This window comes from Argopecten irradians, chromosome 1 (assembly GCF_041381155.1).
Source record: "Argopecten irradians isolate NY chromosome 1, Ai_NY, whole genome shotgun sequence".
NCBI lineage: Eukaryota > Metazoa > Mollusca > Bivalvia > Pectinida > Pectinidae > Argopecten > Argopecten irradians.
The window spans coordinates 58,572,718-58,591,197 of NC_091134.1; the positions used below are offsets into that span (position 1 = coordinate 58,572,718).

The window sequence follows — 18,480 nt, forward strand, 5'->3', positions numbered from 1 at the left end:
GGGGGTCAGAGCCAAAATTTATACAAGTTCTGTTCCCCTTCCCCCAAGGATGTTTGTGGCCAAATTTGGTTACAATCCATGCAGAACTCTAGGACAAGTAGCGATTTATAGGATTTACCTCTATTTCCCCTATTGGGCCCAGCCCCTCCTGCTCCCGGGGGGTCAAAGCCAAAATTTATACAAGTTCTGTTCCCCTTCCCCAATGGATGTTTCTGGCCACATTTGGTTACAAGCCATTCAGAACTCTAGGACAAGTAGCGATTTATAGGATTTACCTCTATTTCCCCTATTGAGCCCCAACTCTCCTGCCCCGGGGGGGTCAGAGCCAAAATTTATACAAGTTCTGTTACCCTTCCCCCAAGGATGTTTCTGGCCAAATTTGGTTACAATCCATGCAGAACTCTAGGACAAGTAGCGATTTATAGGATTTACATCTATTTCCCCTATTGGGATCCGCCCCTCTTGCCCCTGGGGGATCAGAGTCAAAATTGATACAAGTTCAGTTCCCCTTCCCCAAGGATGTTTCTGGCCAAATTTGGTTACAATCCATGCAAAACTCTAGGACAAGTAGCGATTTATAGGATTTACCTCTATTTCCCCTATTGGGCCCCACCCTCCTGCCCCCGGGGGGTCAGAGCCAAAATTTATACAAGTTCTGTTCCCCTTCCCCCAAGGATATTTGTGGCTAAATTTAGTTACAATCCATGCAGAACTCTAGGACAAGTAGCAATTTATAGGATTTACATCTATCTCCCCCTATTGGGCCCTGGCCCCTCCTGCTCCTTGGGGTCAGAGCCAAAATTTATACAAGTTCTGTTCCCCTTCCCCCAAGGATGTTTGTGGCCAAATTTAGTTACAATCCATGCAGAATTCTATGACTAGTAGCGATTTAAAGGAAATGTTGACGGACAGACAGACAGACGGACGACGCGCCATATGACATAAGCTCACCGGCCCTTCGGGCTAGGTGAGCTAATAAAATAAAAGAATAGTCATCCAGACCAGGATGTTTGAGGTTTTAAATAATTAATTACTCTAAACTTTCAATAAATGATTTCACATTAATGTAACAGCATCATTATCAACTGATATTTGTCTTTAAGGTCTTTTTATATTAGTCATTTGATATTGTAATTTTAGTGAGTCATGATCACTAGAGATGGATGACTGAATTAATGGCAGACAAACAGCAAATTAACAGGTTTAATTAATTGGGTATTGATGATGTCAATGAGGTATCCTCCCCCCCCTTTTTAGATCTTTTTATCACTACAGTTAATATCTCTAAATTAACCAAAATCATGAGATATGATTATCAAACCAGAATAAATCTAACCATTGAATAACATATCCAACAAAGAAACACCTAAAAAGGAAATGACCATCCTCTATCAAAATGCAATTTTATATATACCATGATATCTACTACCAGCTAGGTAACATTCATATAACAAATAATTTAGAAGCTGATACTATTTCTGTATCAAAGCAACAATCACATGCTCAAGAGTAAATATTTACATTGTATGTCTACAGATCAGCGATTCAATAACAAACTTGTCTATCTCAATCATTCATTGATGTTAAAGGGAATCTATTGAACTATAAACATTTCTCATAAAATATAAAATACCTATCATATCAGGGCGAATAATTATTTTGAACAATTTTTCTCTGATTTCAGATGAATTGTAATAAAAATGATAATATACCGTAACATTTTAAAAAAAAAATTTCATACAATAATACCATCTTAATGCAGCTCATTTTGGAGGAGAGCTTCCACCAGTTATCATATGCCTTTCATACCCTCATTCCATTAACCGTATTTCAATGAATAGTATAACCTTTGCTTGTAGCAAACATTGATTACTTAAATATTTCAAATGTTTATTAACATATCACCAGACTGAGTAAGGATAACCCTCTATAGAGGAGACTAGAGCACAATGAGATCCATTGTAGCGAGATGTACCGGTCAGAGTGAGAATGATTTATGATAAGCTCATTGAAGTTTATTCAGTAGGTCAAATTTCTGATCAAATTTGTCACCATAAATTATGTTCATAATCAAATATCACATCCATTGTTTCCATTTAATCTTTACTGTATGATGAGTGGTCTAACTTAATCATCATCATCAAAGTCAAGGTCGTTGAGTTCTCCAGCAAGTTCAGAGTTGACCTGAGACTCGATGCTAGCAGGGATAACGTCCAGACAGATATCGTACTGCTGGTCCAGACCGAGATACGAGTCGCTCATCAGGTACAGGGTATATATAACGCGCCCCGTCGTCTCCGGAGTATACACGGCTAACTGTTGTCGTGAACGACCACGTACAAAACCTGTCCTCTTTAGGGCTATAACTTCACGGTTCTCTACTTCTCCTATCACTAGAAACCAGCCCTCATCCTTGGGTTTGGGGAATCGTGGTGCTGTAGCCTTACTGTCATTTCTCTGTTGTAGAGGACAAATTGCATGGTATATAAAAGTGCAATACATTGTGAAAAGGAAGAGATGTAAGTATTTAAGCATGCGAACTGCTTGATATTTGCCACATGTGGCCTACAAATTAAAGAGTAAACACAAAATAAAATTAAAAGTTTTTAAACTCTGTTTTGTTAAGAAATGCAGTCAAACCTGCTATAAAGACACTTCTATATAAAGGACACCTGTCTACAAAGGACAGACTCATCAACCTCATTTGGTACAATTTACTATATAATTAACTTATGTATAATGGATACCTGTCTATAAATGATAACTTTGCTCTGTCACTTTCAGTGTCCTTTATAGACAGGTTTGACTACCTACCTTATTTAGAACTTTAGGATTCAATACACAGTTAGAATTCAGAATTTTAGTTTGGCCTAGTAAGAACTCAGGATGTCTGAAATTTCTCCAGTAAAATCACTATAACAACCAGTACTGACCTTGGTTTTGTTAACCCTGAGGAGGTCCACATGTATCACATACTCCTGGTCAGCATGGACCTGTATCCAATCACTGTCCGGCCGACGCCCACCTGTTAAAATAGATTTTTATTCAGAAAATATATCAACTGAAAAGTAAGAAACTGATATGGGATTACCTTGGCATACACCTTTAATACAATAGCACACATTTTTTACCTATACTTGGTCAATGTAATGTAGCACACCATCTATCAGGAATTCAGACAAGTATCTTTTATGTAGGAATGATTATAGTAACTTTACCTTTATGGTAAAATTACAAATTAGAAACAAAATAAACTTAACAGAACAAGATGTACGAGGAGATCATGCTGACATAATTAAAATTACAAATTAGAACAAAATAAACTTAACAGAACAAGATGTACGAGGAGATCATGCTGATATAATTAAAATTACAAATTAGAACAAAATAAACTTAACAGAACAAGATGTACGAGGAGATCATGCTGATATAATTAAAATTACAAATTAGAACAATATAAACTTAACAGAACAAGATGTACGAGGAGATCATGCTGATATAATTAAAATTACAAATTAGAACAATATAAACTTAACAGAACAAGATGTACGGGGAGATCATGCTGATATAATTATCTAGAAAAATTTAGAAGTTAAAGAAATATATTGAACATCAAACAGAATCTATTAAAGTCAAAGACATAAATGCCCACCACCTTCGTATGTATCAGATCAGGACACGATTAAGGAAGGGCAACACTATTGGCCTCTTATTTCATGGCGGGTTTACAATAAAAGGAAGAATACATGTATGTAACTATAATTACCATCTCTCGAGTTGTTGACATGGATATTGTGTTGTCCTTCACCTCCTTCCCACCAACCCTTTATAGAAAGGTCCACTTGGATCTGAGGTAACTTTCCTATCACAGTATAAATCTGTAGCAGAAATCATCAATTAGATTAACATGCCAGCTAGCATCAGAAGTAATTCAAGAGACTGACTTAAGATTGCAAAATTGAAAATGTCTAGGATTTGCTTTATAGAAATCTTTTTGTAATCATTTTATCAATTACTAATAAATTATTTTCTTCTAATCCCACTAATAGCAGATAGTGATTTCAATATTATATAAAATTATGCTACCCTTACCCGAGATAAATTATAACACCACTATATGAGGACTAAAAATCCTATACAGAGTACCCCCATTAAACAGTCCCCACTGACCTGATCTATGTGCATTCTGTCCATTTCTCCATCCAACATAGCCAGGAGTGTCTCATATCGTCCATCACATGCCGCTAATAGCTCTGGGAGGGACGTGATGGGGCCCCGGGGCATGGCTACACCCTTCCTCCTAGCACCCTCCCCACCTTTAGGCCTGTCACAACACAAAAAACATTTTACTCAAGTTATCTCCCTTGGACTTTCTGCTATTAAACATATATACCGATATATATATATATATATACACACATAGATTTATCTAACTTAGCTATGAAATAATCGTTATGGTCAAAGTTTGTTAACACGAAGTTTTCAGGGCAATGGTTAACATTACATTTTAAGTTATTCTGTACATGTATTTGAATATTATTACAGAGTTATCTGACAGTATACCAGTACCCATGAAGCTAAAGATGTCCAGGATTAACTAAGTACTTCAAATTAACAGAATTATTATATCATATCATAGCATATTCAGTTAACATGTTCCATCTGCAATGTTACCTGAGACAGTTAAGGTGGTATGGTGTCATATGCTGTAGAGTGAGGATGGAGTTGTCGGTTGACCATCGGCCTTGGATGACCATCTGTATGAGAATGGTGATGCGTAGAGAGGTCACTAACCAGCCCTGATCAGCTGATATGTCCAGCATGGCCTAAAATAGAAGTCTAAACTCTGTACAAAACTAAGGAAAGGGACTATTTCTGTGACTGTAAATCTGATGATAAGTATAGTATTGGTAACATTTTACCTACAATGACAGTTGTTAAAGTAAATGGTTAAGGAGAAAAATGTTCTGCAAATTGCTCTTCATCTCTGAACTGTAGGGATTGAGTGGTTAAAGTTTGTGAATTATTCTATTGGCCCTTTACTTGTGGTCTGTGTTTGTATCTGTCCTTATCTTTCACCTCAAGCCACTAGCCACTAAAGGGTGAAGGTAGCTAGTTGTTAACTGAAAGTAATAGCTTCAACTTGTTCATGACCGACTTGGTGCCCAGGCTGTTTTTATTGTACAAGAGGCCAAAGGGCCTTAATGGTCATCTGACCACCTTGGCAACAGTCGTATTGGACATTAATTAGATATGGTGTCATGATGATCATCTTCAATTTGGATCAATTCAAATAAGTTCAATAACAAATTATTTCAGGCAAGTTTCAGCCTGTAAAACTTTAAAGGGACAATTCAGTCTAAGAGAACATTAAAATTTGTACTTATATCGGAAAAACCCCCCAGTTCTAATGGAAATTAGACCAGTCGGTTTACTATGATATGCCTGAAAAGCCCATGGTTGTGACATGTGTGTAGATGTTCAAATTCGCTCGCTGTCCGCCATTACACATTGTGGTCGAACTTCTTGTATGCCGAACCCTGTCCCTTGCTCTTAGAATAATGCAACTTTTGTCTAGAACTGCTCAAATCGCTCTGACAGTAGTGTGTTTACCTAATTAGGTGAATTGCGTTGCCTAAAATCATTTTATCACATTCTCAGTGGTTATGTAGTTTATTTGTTTAACGTGCGTGACTTTGGCTCGGGTATGGGTACAGCGTCCATATTGTACCTGCTTAATCGTATTGATCAATGATTTGATATTTCAACGATATTAATTAAAATACAAAACAATGACGTGGAATTTGTCAATTTTTTATGTGATATGTTTCATAAGAAATGTTGAACAACACATTTATGCCATATTTTGCTTCTTGGTTATGTAAAAGAATTAGCCTGAGTGAATTGTCCCCCCCAAAAAAAAAAAAGTGTTTTCAAGATGGCAGCCATCTTGGATTTGGGATTGACCCGAAAAATAACAACACTTCGTCAGGACTATGTCATGATCATTGCAGGCAAATTTCAGCCAAATTGTTCAGCTAGTGTAGTCTGATGAGGGAAGTGGAACTTACCTGTAGTATATGGATGGCCTGGTCTAGGACAGACTTGGTGTCGGTGTTGTAGTCTGATGAGGGAAGTAGAATTTACCTGCAGTATACGGATGGCCTGGTCCAGGACAGACTTGGTGTCGGTGTTGTAGTCTGATGAGGGAAGTAGAACTTACCTGTAGTATATGGATGGCCTGGTCCAGGACAGACTTGGTGTCGGTGTTGAAGTCTGATGAGGGAAGTAGAACTTACCTGTAGTATATGGATGGCCTGGTCCAGGACAGACTTGGTGTCGGTGTTGTAGTCTGATGAGGGAAGTAGAACTTACCTGTAGTATACGGATGGCCTGGTCTAGGACAGACTTGGTGTCGGTGTTGTAGTCTGATGAGGGAAGTAGAACTTACCTGTAGTATACGGATGGCCTGGTCTAGGACAGACTTGGTGTCGGTGTTGTAGTCTGATGAGGGAAGTAGAACTTACCTGTAGTATACGGATGGCCTGGTCCAGGACAGACTTGGTGTCGGTGTTGTAGTCTGATGAGGGAAGTGGAACTTACCTGTAGTATACGGATGGCCTGGTCTAGAACAGACTTGGTGTCGGTGTTATATTCTGATGAGGGAAATGGAACTTACCTGTAGTATACGGATGGCCTGGGTTAGGACAGACTTGGTGTCAGTGTTGTAGTCTGATGAGGGAAGTGGAACTTACCTGTAGTATACGAATGGCCTGGTCCAGGACAGAAGTAGAACTTACCTGTAGTATACGGATGGCCTGGTCCAGGACAGACTTGGTGTCGGTGTTGTAGTCTGATGAGGGAAGTAGAACTTACCTGTAGTATACGGATGGCCTGGTCCAGGACAGAAGTAGAACTTACCTGTAGTATACGGATGGCCTGGTCAAGGACAGACTTGGTGTCGGTGTTGTAGTCTGATGAGGGAAGTAGAACTTACCTGTAGTATAGGAATGGCCTGGTCCAGGACAGAAGTAGAACTTACCTGTAGTATACGGATGGCCTGGTCCAGGACAGACTTGGTATCAGTGTTGTAGTCTGATGAGGGAAGTAGAATTTACCTGTAGTATACAGATGGCCTGGTCCAGGACAGAAGTATAGAACTTACCTGTAGTATACGGATGGCCTGGGTTAGGACAGACTTGGTGTCAGTGTTGTAGTCTGATGAGGGAAGTAGAACTTACCTGTAGTATACGAATGGCCTGGTCCAGGACAGAAGTAGAACTTACCTGTAGTATACGGATGGCCTGGTCTAGGACAGACTTGGTGTCGGTGTTGTAGTCTGATTAGGGAAGTAGAACTTACCTGTAGTATACAGATGGCCTGGTCCAGGACAGAAGTAGAACTTACCTGTAGTATACGGATGGCCTGGTCTAGGACAGACTTGGTGTCGGTGTTGTAGTCTGATGAGGGAAGTAGAACTTACCTGTAGTATACGGATGGCCTGGTCCAGGACAGACTTGGTGTCGGTGTTGAAGTCTGATGAGGGAAGTAGAACTTACCTGTAGTATATGGATGGCCTGGTCCAGGACAGATTTGGTGTCGGTGTTGTAGTCTGATGAGGGAAGTAGAACTTACCTGTAGTATACGGATGGCCTGGTCCAGGACAGATTTGGTGTCGGTGTTGAAGTCTGATGAGGGAAGTAGAACTTACCTGTAGTATACGAATGGCCTGGTCCAGGACAGACTTGGTGTCGGTGTTGTAGCTGTAGTATACGGATGGCCTGGTCTAGGTCAGACTTGGTGTCAGTGTTGTAGTCTGATGAGGGAAGTGGAACTTACCTGTAGTATAGGAATGGCCTGGTCCAGGACAGAAGTAGAACTTACCTGTAGTATACGGATGGCCTGGTCTAGGACAGACTTGGTGTCAGTGTTGTAGTCTGATGAGGGAAGTAGAACTTACCTGTAGTATAGGAATGGCCTGGTCCAGGACAGAAGTAGAACTTACCTGTAGTATACGGATGGCCTGGTCTAGGACAGACTTGGTGTCGGTGTTGTAGTCTGATGAGGGAAGTAGAATTTACCTGTAGTATAGGAATGGCCTGGTCCAGGACAGAAGTAGAACTTACCTGTAGTATACAGTACCCGAAGGGTGATTTGGGAGTAAATAGCCCCGCGGGCGAAAAATCGCTCGAGCTTTCGCTTGGAATTTGAGCGGGATCGCGGCGAGGTTGGAGCGGAATCGCGGCGGGACGGGAGGATGATCCATCGCTCACAGAGCGGATCCGCCCGCTGTCCTCCCCGCTCTACGAGCGGGTTCGCCCGCTCGTAGAGCGAGTTCGGCTGCTCGTTCCTAGAGCGGATTCGCCCGCTCATGGAGCGAGACCGCTCGCCCTCAGAGCGGATTCGCCCGCCGATCATATCTATCTCGGAGCGGGAACAGTTACTAGTACGATATTTAAGCAGTTTCGAAAAGTCATGGCATGGTAAGTCTTAAAGGCCCATGGGCCTCTTGTTTTCTTTTTTCATATTCATAATCTATTTTAACAAAATGGAAAAGAATTGACAACAAGACTATATGTGCACATAAATGAATTGTTTACAGGAAGATGTTAGAATTACGCTGAATGTTCACGGTAAGTACAAATTCCTTTTGTAGTATCTTGTAGTTGAATAAGGTCATTGTGACATTTATTTGGAACAGACATATACAAGTACAGAGTGAAATATCGGGAAATCATATTATCTATTATACAAAATAACGATTCCGGAAGAATGAAAGAGCCTTTACTCTTACATCCATACCATGTACGTTTCAATTACGTAAGTGTAATTTAACAAAGTGAAGTTAACGCGGAGACTTTCATGTACTTTGTATAGTTGCATTGCCAACCGTATACCAGGATCAAGGATTATGTTGTTTTGATTACACATGTCCCTGTTGATAATGACATTTTTTAAAAACAAGCTATAATTTTCAAATATATAGCAGAACAAAATACTCGGAAAACATATATAAAATAGTCTTAAATCTGACATGGATTCCAAACGTACGTTGGTGAAATTACTTAATGATCAATAATCATGTGTACTACTTGGTACGCTTTATATTTTCTAATAAAACTAAATAGATCTATGCACAACTATCTGCATCTAGATTTTAACCCTTTAACAATTTTGTCCCAAAATTTAGCAGATGAATACATGTGTCATAATGACATTCACACGCTGATGGTCTTGCTTTTTATATCTTTATAATGACACAAACACGAATAAGCAGTGATTCCATGATCAGAATTAATAAACTGACCTCGTTGACATCATTTGGTTAATTCTGTCTGGCTTACGAGGTCTAAATCATAAAACAAAATTTCTAGTTTCATTTGTATTTTAAATCTTTTGATAGTCTATCTCTACCGGAAGTAACGGGGTATATAGGATTGAACCAGAAATATATATTTCGAACGCAGTTATATTGAAATCATCGGGAAAGGAAGACATTGTGACCGACATTATTATCCAGACATTTATGTACATGACGTATACACAATATCGCATAGTTAATTGATATTGCGTCATTAGTTTTAACTGGTGATATTTTCAGCGATATACATGTAATTTCAAAGTTTCTCAGAAGCTCTTACCCTCTTTTGTCGTATAATTACCAACAGTTCTCCTATAGACGCAAGTATCACATTGTTCCAAACCTCTTACGATCGTGTTTCAGTGTTAGAATAAATAAACCATTTTGAGAATGTCGATATATGTTTATGGTCAGAAGAATAGAAGTTTTGACATTAGTTTGACAGCTGACAGAAACTGAGTTCAATAGGCCTTTGAACATATCATGTGTAGAAGTTTCTGAACATACATAAAATTTAAACATTCAAACGATTTTATTACAGCTTTATTACAAACCAGATTGGATGGATTATTAGGCAAATTTGTTTGAATTGTCTACGGTGTAGATATACATGTAGGTAAGTCATCACCAATATGTTGATGGTATTATAATGATAGGAAAGGACTTTTTCAGTAAATCACGAAAACATGCTTTTAAAATTAAAATATACGTATCATCTAAAGCCCACGGCGGCGTATTAGGGCCACTATGTCATTTTATTTATCTTATACATATAAGGTGTTATCTTGTACGTATGTACAAATATAGATATTAAGTTGTACGTACAAGATAAATAAAATGATATAATGGCCCTAATACAGATAGTATATATTTATACTATGCAAAAAGTATGCACAGAGCAGGCAATAAATTGATACTTTGATAATAAGGAAACAGACTATTCATGAATACGGGTTACTTTAATAATAAGCGATACAAATCCATTCTAAGCAGAAATCAGTTTGGATTAAACAAAACAATGAGAAGTAGAAATGTTTCCTTACTATTGATTTCGCATGTTGTTCATAATACAAGCTTACTAAGCACCTTACGGTGTTCCAAGCGCACGGCAGCCATATGCATTATACAGTGTCTAAATCTCGAATTTCGTCCAGTTTCCAGAGTCAAAAAGTTAGTATTTTGAATATTTTTTTCGTCAGATGTTTTGAGATTCACTTTATGATATGCAAAATAGTCAATTGATAGTTACATTTCATCATATTTTAAGCAACACTTTTAAGTATTTTAGGATTCTCGATACCATATGTAATGTTTTCTGGTTGGCATTTTCAACGATAAATAACTATTCAAACATAACTTACATATGTATTCAGGCTCTTTAGAACGACATGCAAATATAAATGTTGAACAAGGAACTTGAGATATATGTTGTATGTCTAATACCGTAATGGAAATCGTACTTTGTCCATTCTAAATTTTATCCAATGGTGCGTTTTGCAAGTTTTATACATCAAACCATTCCGTGTACACTAAAACGGAGAGAGAGAAGTACAGAAGTGAAAAAAAAAATTAAAAATCAGTAAGATGATTATAACAATTATGTGTTACTTATTCCAGCTGTCTTTAGAAATTGCAAAAGTAAGAAATCTAAACGAAAGTTGTATCTCATTAAATATACATAATCCTCTATCTTCAGCCAGCCTCCGTATCCAGGTAAAATTGTACAGGTTTAGGTCGTTCATCGCAGTTGGTCCCTCATTGATTGGCATTTTTAACTGAAAAGCATATAAGAAAACGGTAGTTCAAGACAAATTTATTTATAAGAAAAAAAAACCGTTCCAGAAAACAAATCGGCAAAATAACCATTGTTCTCCCTTAAATAATTTTTCCTGCTGGTCCTAAGGACCGGCTGACCCTAAAAGTTACTGGTCCTTACAAAGTTACAATTCATCTCTATAGCTTACATAATTACTAGCAAAGTAATAGTTTTACTAACAAAATATATCTGCATATCCGGATTAGTATCGTAGGCTCTTAACAAAATTGGCCGAAAACCAGAATATTAACAAAATTTGTTTTGTACAGTTTGATCTCTTCAATTCTACTGCCATTTATGTTTTTTATATCTTCTATCTGGAAAAGTTGCCTGTCAAAGGACCAGCTACATTATACAAATTGTCTACCTGACTATAAAATTGCCGGTCAAGGGCAGATGGACAGGCGTTAATTTTGAACGCTGAAAATAACGATCCCCGATGGCGTCTCCTCCGGCGGTATCTGGATCCGTATCTGCACGAGAACGTAAATGTGCAAAGTATCGCATTTTAATAATGAGAATTATACAAAGAATGGTAATCGCATAACATGTAAAAATTGAAATTATTTAATATTAAACGTTGCTACTCATCCTATATTTCCAAGGGGACACAACAATTTCGTAAACCTAATTATATATATACATGTATATTTTAATCATCCTCATGATTAATTCTTATTATCTTACTTAGAACGACGAATTTCGTCGAACAAGTAGTTAAAACACCTTAAGATAAATGAACAAATAAATAAACAGTAATGATATTTTTTCTGGGTTTTGTCTTTTTCTTGCATAATGCATCCGAATGCGACATACATGTAGTGTGTATATCATGATATGTATATGAGTGTAAGTTGACCAATAATGGTTATGAAACGGGTTTTGAAAATCACAGGTAGGCGCACAGGGACTTGTAACGTAGGTTGTGAGAAAGTCTGCTGTGTATACATGTGTACTATATACTATATAAAAGGACAAGGGAACCAACGGCTCGCTTGGAAGAGGTACACCTGCCTCTACAAAAGTCGCCCGTATTCCGTCAAACATTGATAAATATGTACATATTTGTAACAGGAGAGGAGAAAATGTAGCGGCCAGACCGGGATTCGAACCCGGGACCCTCAGAATACTAGCCGAGTGCTCTACCGACTGAGCTACCTGGTCACCGATGATCGACCCAGTCCAATCCCGCTACACTCCTCCCTCCTTTCTCGAAGTCTTCGCCCTCGAAGACACACGAGACCCTTCCAAACACCACCACCGTGGGTTATTTAGTTGGGCGCCAATTCTGTAACAGGAGAGGAGAAAATGTAGCGGCCAGACCGGGATTCGAACCCGGGACCCTCCGAATACTAGCCGAGTGCTCTACCGACTGAGCTACCTGGTCACCGATGATCGACCCAGTCCAATCCCGCTACATACTTAATACCAATATATTCTTAAATAAATTTTCGACATGGAAAACACAACTTCAAACACGAAATAATATATTAACATACCTTTATTTCACTATGAACGTGGAAAATGCAGTCAGATATCACCGATGTCGTTTTGCCTGTCCAGTAAAATCTAGGTCAAAAGCACTCATATTCCCTTGTAACAGATTTTGTATGCATTCATTTCACTTTCTGGTGATATTTTTCCATTGCAAATACAAATAGGCTATCTCTGATAACTCTTTCATTAATCCAATCCAACAGCTAAGCGAGGAATCACACTTTTTTATCCAGCACTCGACTCTTGTTCGTATAATCCGCCATATTGTAATTGATGATGGGTACCTTTTTGGTGTACTCGCCCTTACCCGATACTACACTGAAATTCTGTACTCAGACTCTGTATATATTAAGTTTCATGGTTTAGGTCCTTAGAAGAACCTTTATTTGAGATACATATATCATTAATTGAAGAATCTAACTTAAATGGAGACTCTAATGTTGTACTTGACCGTTACCACATTGATATTGTAGCGTTTAGTGTACAGACACCGGGTATATGGTGTTTCCAGTCCGGGTCCAGGTATGGGGTACATAATATCCACACAAACGTGTTTAACCTAGATTTCAGTGGACAGGCAAAACGACATCGGTGATATCTGACTGCATTTTCCACGTTCATAGTGAAATAAAGGTATGTTAATATATTATTTCGTGTTTGAAGTTGTGTTTTCCATGTCGAAAATTTATTTAAGAATATATTGGTATTAAATATGTACATATTTATCAATGTTTGACGGAATACGGGCGACTTTTGTAGAGGCAGGTGTACCTCTTCCAAGCGAGCCGTTGGTTCCCTTGTCCTTTTATATAGTATATAGTACACATGTATACACAGCAGACTTTCTCACAACCTACGTTACAAGTCCCTGTGGGTAGGCGTGTCGGGCGCTGTATGCAAATATTGATAGTGATGAGCTGCGGGTCGATTACGTCACGCACCAAATAAGTCTCGTTACCACAATATATATTCTGATACCAAAAGGCGGATATCTTAGGAGTCCGACAACTGTTAACTAATAACTGATATTTTAGAAGCGATCTTTATAATTGTGTTTTTAATTTTAATCCTCATTTCTTTGAACTTGATGATAATCATAACTTACAGTCCGCCCATACAAAACATGCTAGGTAAATATTACATGTACCTTATAAAATATGTGTTTTAACTTCATATAATTGACAGATCGCCAGCTGTCAGTCAAGTCGCACATGACTTTGCATTTTGTATTGTGTGTGCTACGATGTATGCTCCGACATTGTGAGCACGAGACGTGTTTATATTACACATGGCGATCGGTCAATTCATTTTCAGTTTTACTTCTTTTACCCGTTTCGGTGTGACATAATTGTGTATGTGTGTGTTTTTTCCCTTTTTTAGTTTGTGTGGATATCATTATCATAATATTTTCATATGTACTAGTACTCTGATGAAAACTCGGTTGTTTTTATGTGATTTTGATATGTGACACTCAAATAAAATAAAATGTACTGATACTCCAAGTGATCGCGTCTAGATCTTGAAAGGAGTACTCACTTCATTTTAGCGTGAACAATTGCAAAGTCAAAAATCGCTGCACTATTCTTTTGATAGTTGAGAATATTTTTCCTTTACATGACATCTCACTATGCCATTCTCCAATAAAGTTCCAGGGTTCATGGTACATCGTTTTAGCTAGTAACAGCAAAGATGGCGGTCCTACAAAATGATTATCAGCACTAGTGAAGAAGGTATCGAAAAAATGAATATAATGACAGGCACTTACCGTTTTGGCTGGAATATGCGAAGTTGGTATTTTTACATTGAACAGGCATATTCAACGTATTTTGTTTCCCCGCTGGTCGATTTCAGGTCTTTCCAGATAAATATATATTGCACAGTGAAGATATCGAGTAACAAGTAACAACATCCAGTCAATTGTTTTATTTTTATCTTAGTGTCAAACAATTTGCATCGTATAAAACACTTCATACAAATAATATTTTCATCAAACGTTAGGTATGTCCAGCTAATGATGGCGTACTTAGACAATTTACATAATAAATAAACTACATACATATACATGTAATTACATGAAGCAAAGCATTCTATAACGTTGCATGGTAAAAGTAAATAAGGATTTTGAGAGGAATTATCTGACATTAATTTGAATTGGTTAAAAATATCTACTGTATATATTCTGAGTATAAACTAAAAAGAGGCAATATCGTAAAAACATCATTCAGATGGTAAAAAATACCAGTTAGTTAAAGACATTTGAATTACAGGCCATATGCATATTGTTTGAATTTGTCTTCACAACCATTATTATGTCATCATGCCAAAACGGGGTATTTTGATAAAAACGACGAAACAATACGACACATTCTAATAATAGATCAGTATATATCAAATCTTGAATTAGTGTCAAATTTTGGAAAGACAACACATGAACATATACTGTATATATTATCAATAGTATATTTTATTAAATACTGAATAGGATTGATTCACAAAGCACGTGTTAACACATCATTCTATTTTAAAACAATTTCTTCATAGTTTCCGATGAGCAAGTTGAAGAAGGTAAGTTCGTTAGCTAACTATACTCTTCCCTTTAGTTTTAGATTGTGTCATGCTAAGTAATCATCGCGGCATGTTTGTCAAAGCTGAAACGATGTCAATATCTACCAACAGATCGCTTGGTGACAAATCGATGCCGAAGTGTATCATATCGCTACCGAAGCAGATCATATCGCTGTCGGAGCGGGATCGCTGCCGGAGTGGATGATCTCGCTGCCGGAGCGGGATCGCTACCGGAGCGGATGATCTCGCTGCCAGCGGGATCGCTGCTGGAGCGAGCATTAAATCGCTTGCGGAGCGGGACCGCCGCGGGAGCGATCTCGCTTGCGCGGATCCGCAGCGAGTTCCGGGTGAGTTCGCTCGATTGTCGCTCGTCGCTCGCGGCGCGATTTAGTGCCGAATCACCCTTCGGGTAGTGTACGGATGGCCTGGTCCAGGACAGACTTGGTGTCGGTGTTGTAGTCTGATGAGGGAAGTGGAACTTACCTGAAGTATACGGATGGCCTGGTCCAGGACAGACTTGGTGTCGGTGTTGTAGTCTGATGAGGGAAGTGGAACTTACCTGAAGTATACGGATGGCCTGGTCTAGGACAGACTTGGTGTCGGTGTTGTAGTCTGATGAGGGAAGTGGAAGCTGGCCGAAGTGAGCCTGGAGCAGGAGACAGGTCTTTGTGTGGGAGGAGTCGTAGGTATGGGGACTCACAGCAAGGGGAACCTTAGTAGCCAGATCACTAGGGAAACACAAAAAATGGACATCTCAACAAAGTTTAAAATCAAAAAGGTCAGAAACTATCTGTTGTTATCCATCAAGTGTAAACTATTCATTCGAACAACTAATTTTGAATACTGTGTAACTGAACCGCCCTGGAAGTGACCTTTGTCCTATATCTTACTGAGATTAAAGGCTACTAACTTTGTGCCATTGAATGACCTTGACCTTCATTTATGGTCACTGGGATCTAAGAGGTTAAACAATTCTTGTCAATAGCTAAGGCTGTGTCTGTAGCATGCTGGAATTTAGTGTTTCGAAGTACGATGAAATGAATGACCTTGGTATTAATTCACTATAGAGGAATGACCTTGGTATTAATTCACTATCATAGAGGTCAAATTAGTGTTTCGAAGTACGATGAAATGAATGACCTTGGTATTAATTCACTATAGAGGAATGACCTTGGTATTAATTCACTATCATAGAGGTCAAATTTAAAAATACACTGATCAAAAATGTTCTTGTTTATCAAATGTGCTAAGAATGATAAGGGCAAGAATTAATTAAATTTTTGGCATCTGAAAAAGGGATGTAAGGTGTGTGCACAAGGAGATCAAGGCATTATAATAAAGAAATATATATGTAACTGTAAAGTGCTACAAGTTTGCAGGGTCCATTTTTTGCAATTTATCAGAATTCTAAATATTTTGCTGGTGTTTTAAATCCACAGATTTTAATAAAATTGTGAATAGAGTGAAAATAAAACCCCAGCAAAATTAATCCGCTATACAGTATATGGGGGCTTACTGCGATTTATACACAACTACTAAAAAAAAGTCCTAACACAAAATCAAAAAGCAGGCTGCAAAGTTTTTCACAAGACATAGTGGGAACATTTTCATTTCTAAAAGTTGTACATCATAAAACCAGCCTCATGTATGTTTTCCTACATTTTATGTTGATATGTCTACATGTAAGTCTGACTTCAAATCGCCCCTGATGTTTTATAGTTTTAACTGCCGTTCTATCATAAGATTGCACGATTGTGTTACAGTACTAGTGTATCGACTCACTGTAGTAGATTACATCGCTACATGGTACAGGTGAAGTGTCTATGTAACACGCATTGTGATTGGCTGAAGTGTGTATATAAATAAACGTTACACAATGCAACCTATTTCATTTCATTTCACTGCCCCGAAACGTTATATTTAGCGTCACGGTACGTAAAACTCTTCATTCATGCAACCTATTTGTGCAATCGGGACGTTGTAAGTACGTCGAAACAATTACAAATGTTCATAGATAAACATCTGAAAAATTAATATTTGTAAAATAGAAGTATTACGCTATAAAAATAAATAACGCTGATATATAGAATTCGCGCTGTAATATACATGACTGTTGGGTGGTTTTTTCCGTAGTACACCTAGCACATGTGACGAACTTGACCGACAGATTTTCCTGAAATAGCTGTTGTAAATATATAAATAAGATGATTGAAAAAAAATCAAACATGGAAAGAGATAACACACAATCAGGTTATACTAGCTGTAGAAGAATACATAATATTGATTTAAACATGATAATACTGGTACCGTTAATGAATAAATATGAAGGTCAAGAAGAAAGTATCTGCTAAAACAACTGTTCAGTTTCATAATTATGGTAAGGTATATTTAAAATGTCAATTTAACTCTGAATTTGAACTTTATACTGAATAAAAAAGTGTGGAAGTACTAAAAATCGTCGATCGCCAAGCTGCCAACGCGTGCATATTATAAGTTACCGGTAAGATACATGTGTGTTTGCACATGTGTAACGTTACGTTACTATTTTAATCTCTCGCTAAAATTGCGCCAAAATTAGAAGCGGTTCAACCGATCACAGCCAAAATTAGAAGCAGTCCTCAACTGATCATATGTCGACATGTCAAAGCCACGAACCGATCTAAAAGTACGCGAAAGGGTAGTGAAAATGTACAATGATGGCATGGGGTGTCCTATGGAAATATATCTAAAGCGGCCGACGTTTGTAAATCCACCTGTCGGAAACATCGCAAAGTTGTGCGAGGAACAACATGGTTCTCTGCTTCCACGTGTTCGGTCTATCATGACACCAACAAAGGTCAGTGAAGAAGTTGTTAAATTAAATCGCCCCTGATGTTTTATAGTTTTAAATAGAACCGATCTTATGATACAACTCTTGTTGGACCATAGGTGTTTGGCTCAATAGATATCTTTCTCACTGACACAGTATTATATATATATAAAGAGAAAAATAACAATAGAGCCAAACGCCTGTGGTTGGACTAGTATATCGAAACATCTGGAAATCTCCCAAGATATAACTATGGTATACAGTAATACTTATCATTTAACATCAGGTGTGATATCTCTACACATCTCCAATCCCAGCAGTCTTATGGTAGAAAACTATCATAATATATTATTTGAGATTCACTTACAACCTTAAGACAAGAAAGGTATATTAATGGTGAAGAGAACAAAAAGAAACTGCCTTAGACTAACA

At 37.9% G+C, this 18,480-nt stretch overlaps 1 protein-coding gene and 1 long non-coding RNA gene across 2 annotated transcripts in view; both read right to left on the reverse strand.

Annotated features, from left to right (window-relative positions):
• Positions 1 to 1,731: 1,731 nt before the first annotated feature.
• Positions 1,732 to 18,480, reverse strand: part of LOC138336107 (activating signal cointegrator 1 complex subunit 3-like) — a 332,564-nt gene continuing 315,815 nt past the window's right edge. The window contains exons 39-44 of the mRNA XM_069285451.1: positions 15,799 to 15,967; positions 4,675 to 4,826; positions 4,171 to 4,324; positions 3,767 to 3,878; positions 2,934 to 3,025; positions 1,732 to 2,457 (exon numbers count right to left, since the gene is read on the reverse strand). Coding sequence (XP_069141552.1) covers positions 2,128 to 2,457; positions 2,934 to 3,025; positions 3,767 to 3,878; positions 4,171 to 4,324; positions 4,675 to 4,826; positions 15,799 to 15,967 — 1,009 coding nt within the window. The 3' untranslated portion in view covers positions 1,732 to 2,127. The remainder of the gene's footprint in view (positions 2,458 to 2,933; positions 3,026 to 3,766; positions 3,879 to 4,170; positions 4,325 to 4,674; positions 4,827 to 15,798; positions 15,968 to 18,480) is intronic.
• On the reverse strand, positions 10,942 to 12,223 carry LOC138335445 (uncharacterized). Its single transcript, XR_011210283.1, has 2 exons — positions 11,545 to 12,223; positions 10,942 to 11,136 (listed from the first exon to the last, which is right to left on the reverse strand). It is a non-coding gene; the product is annotated as an uncharacterized lncRNA (long non-coding RNA).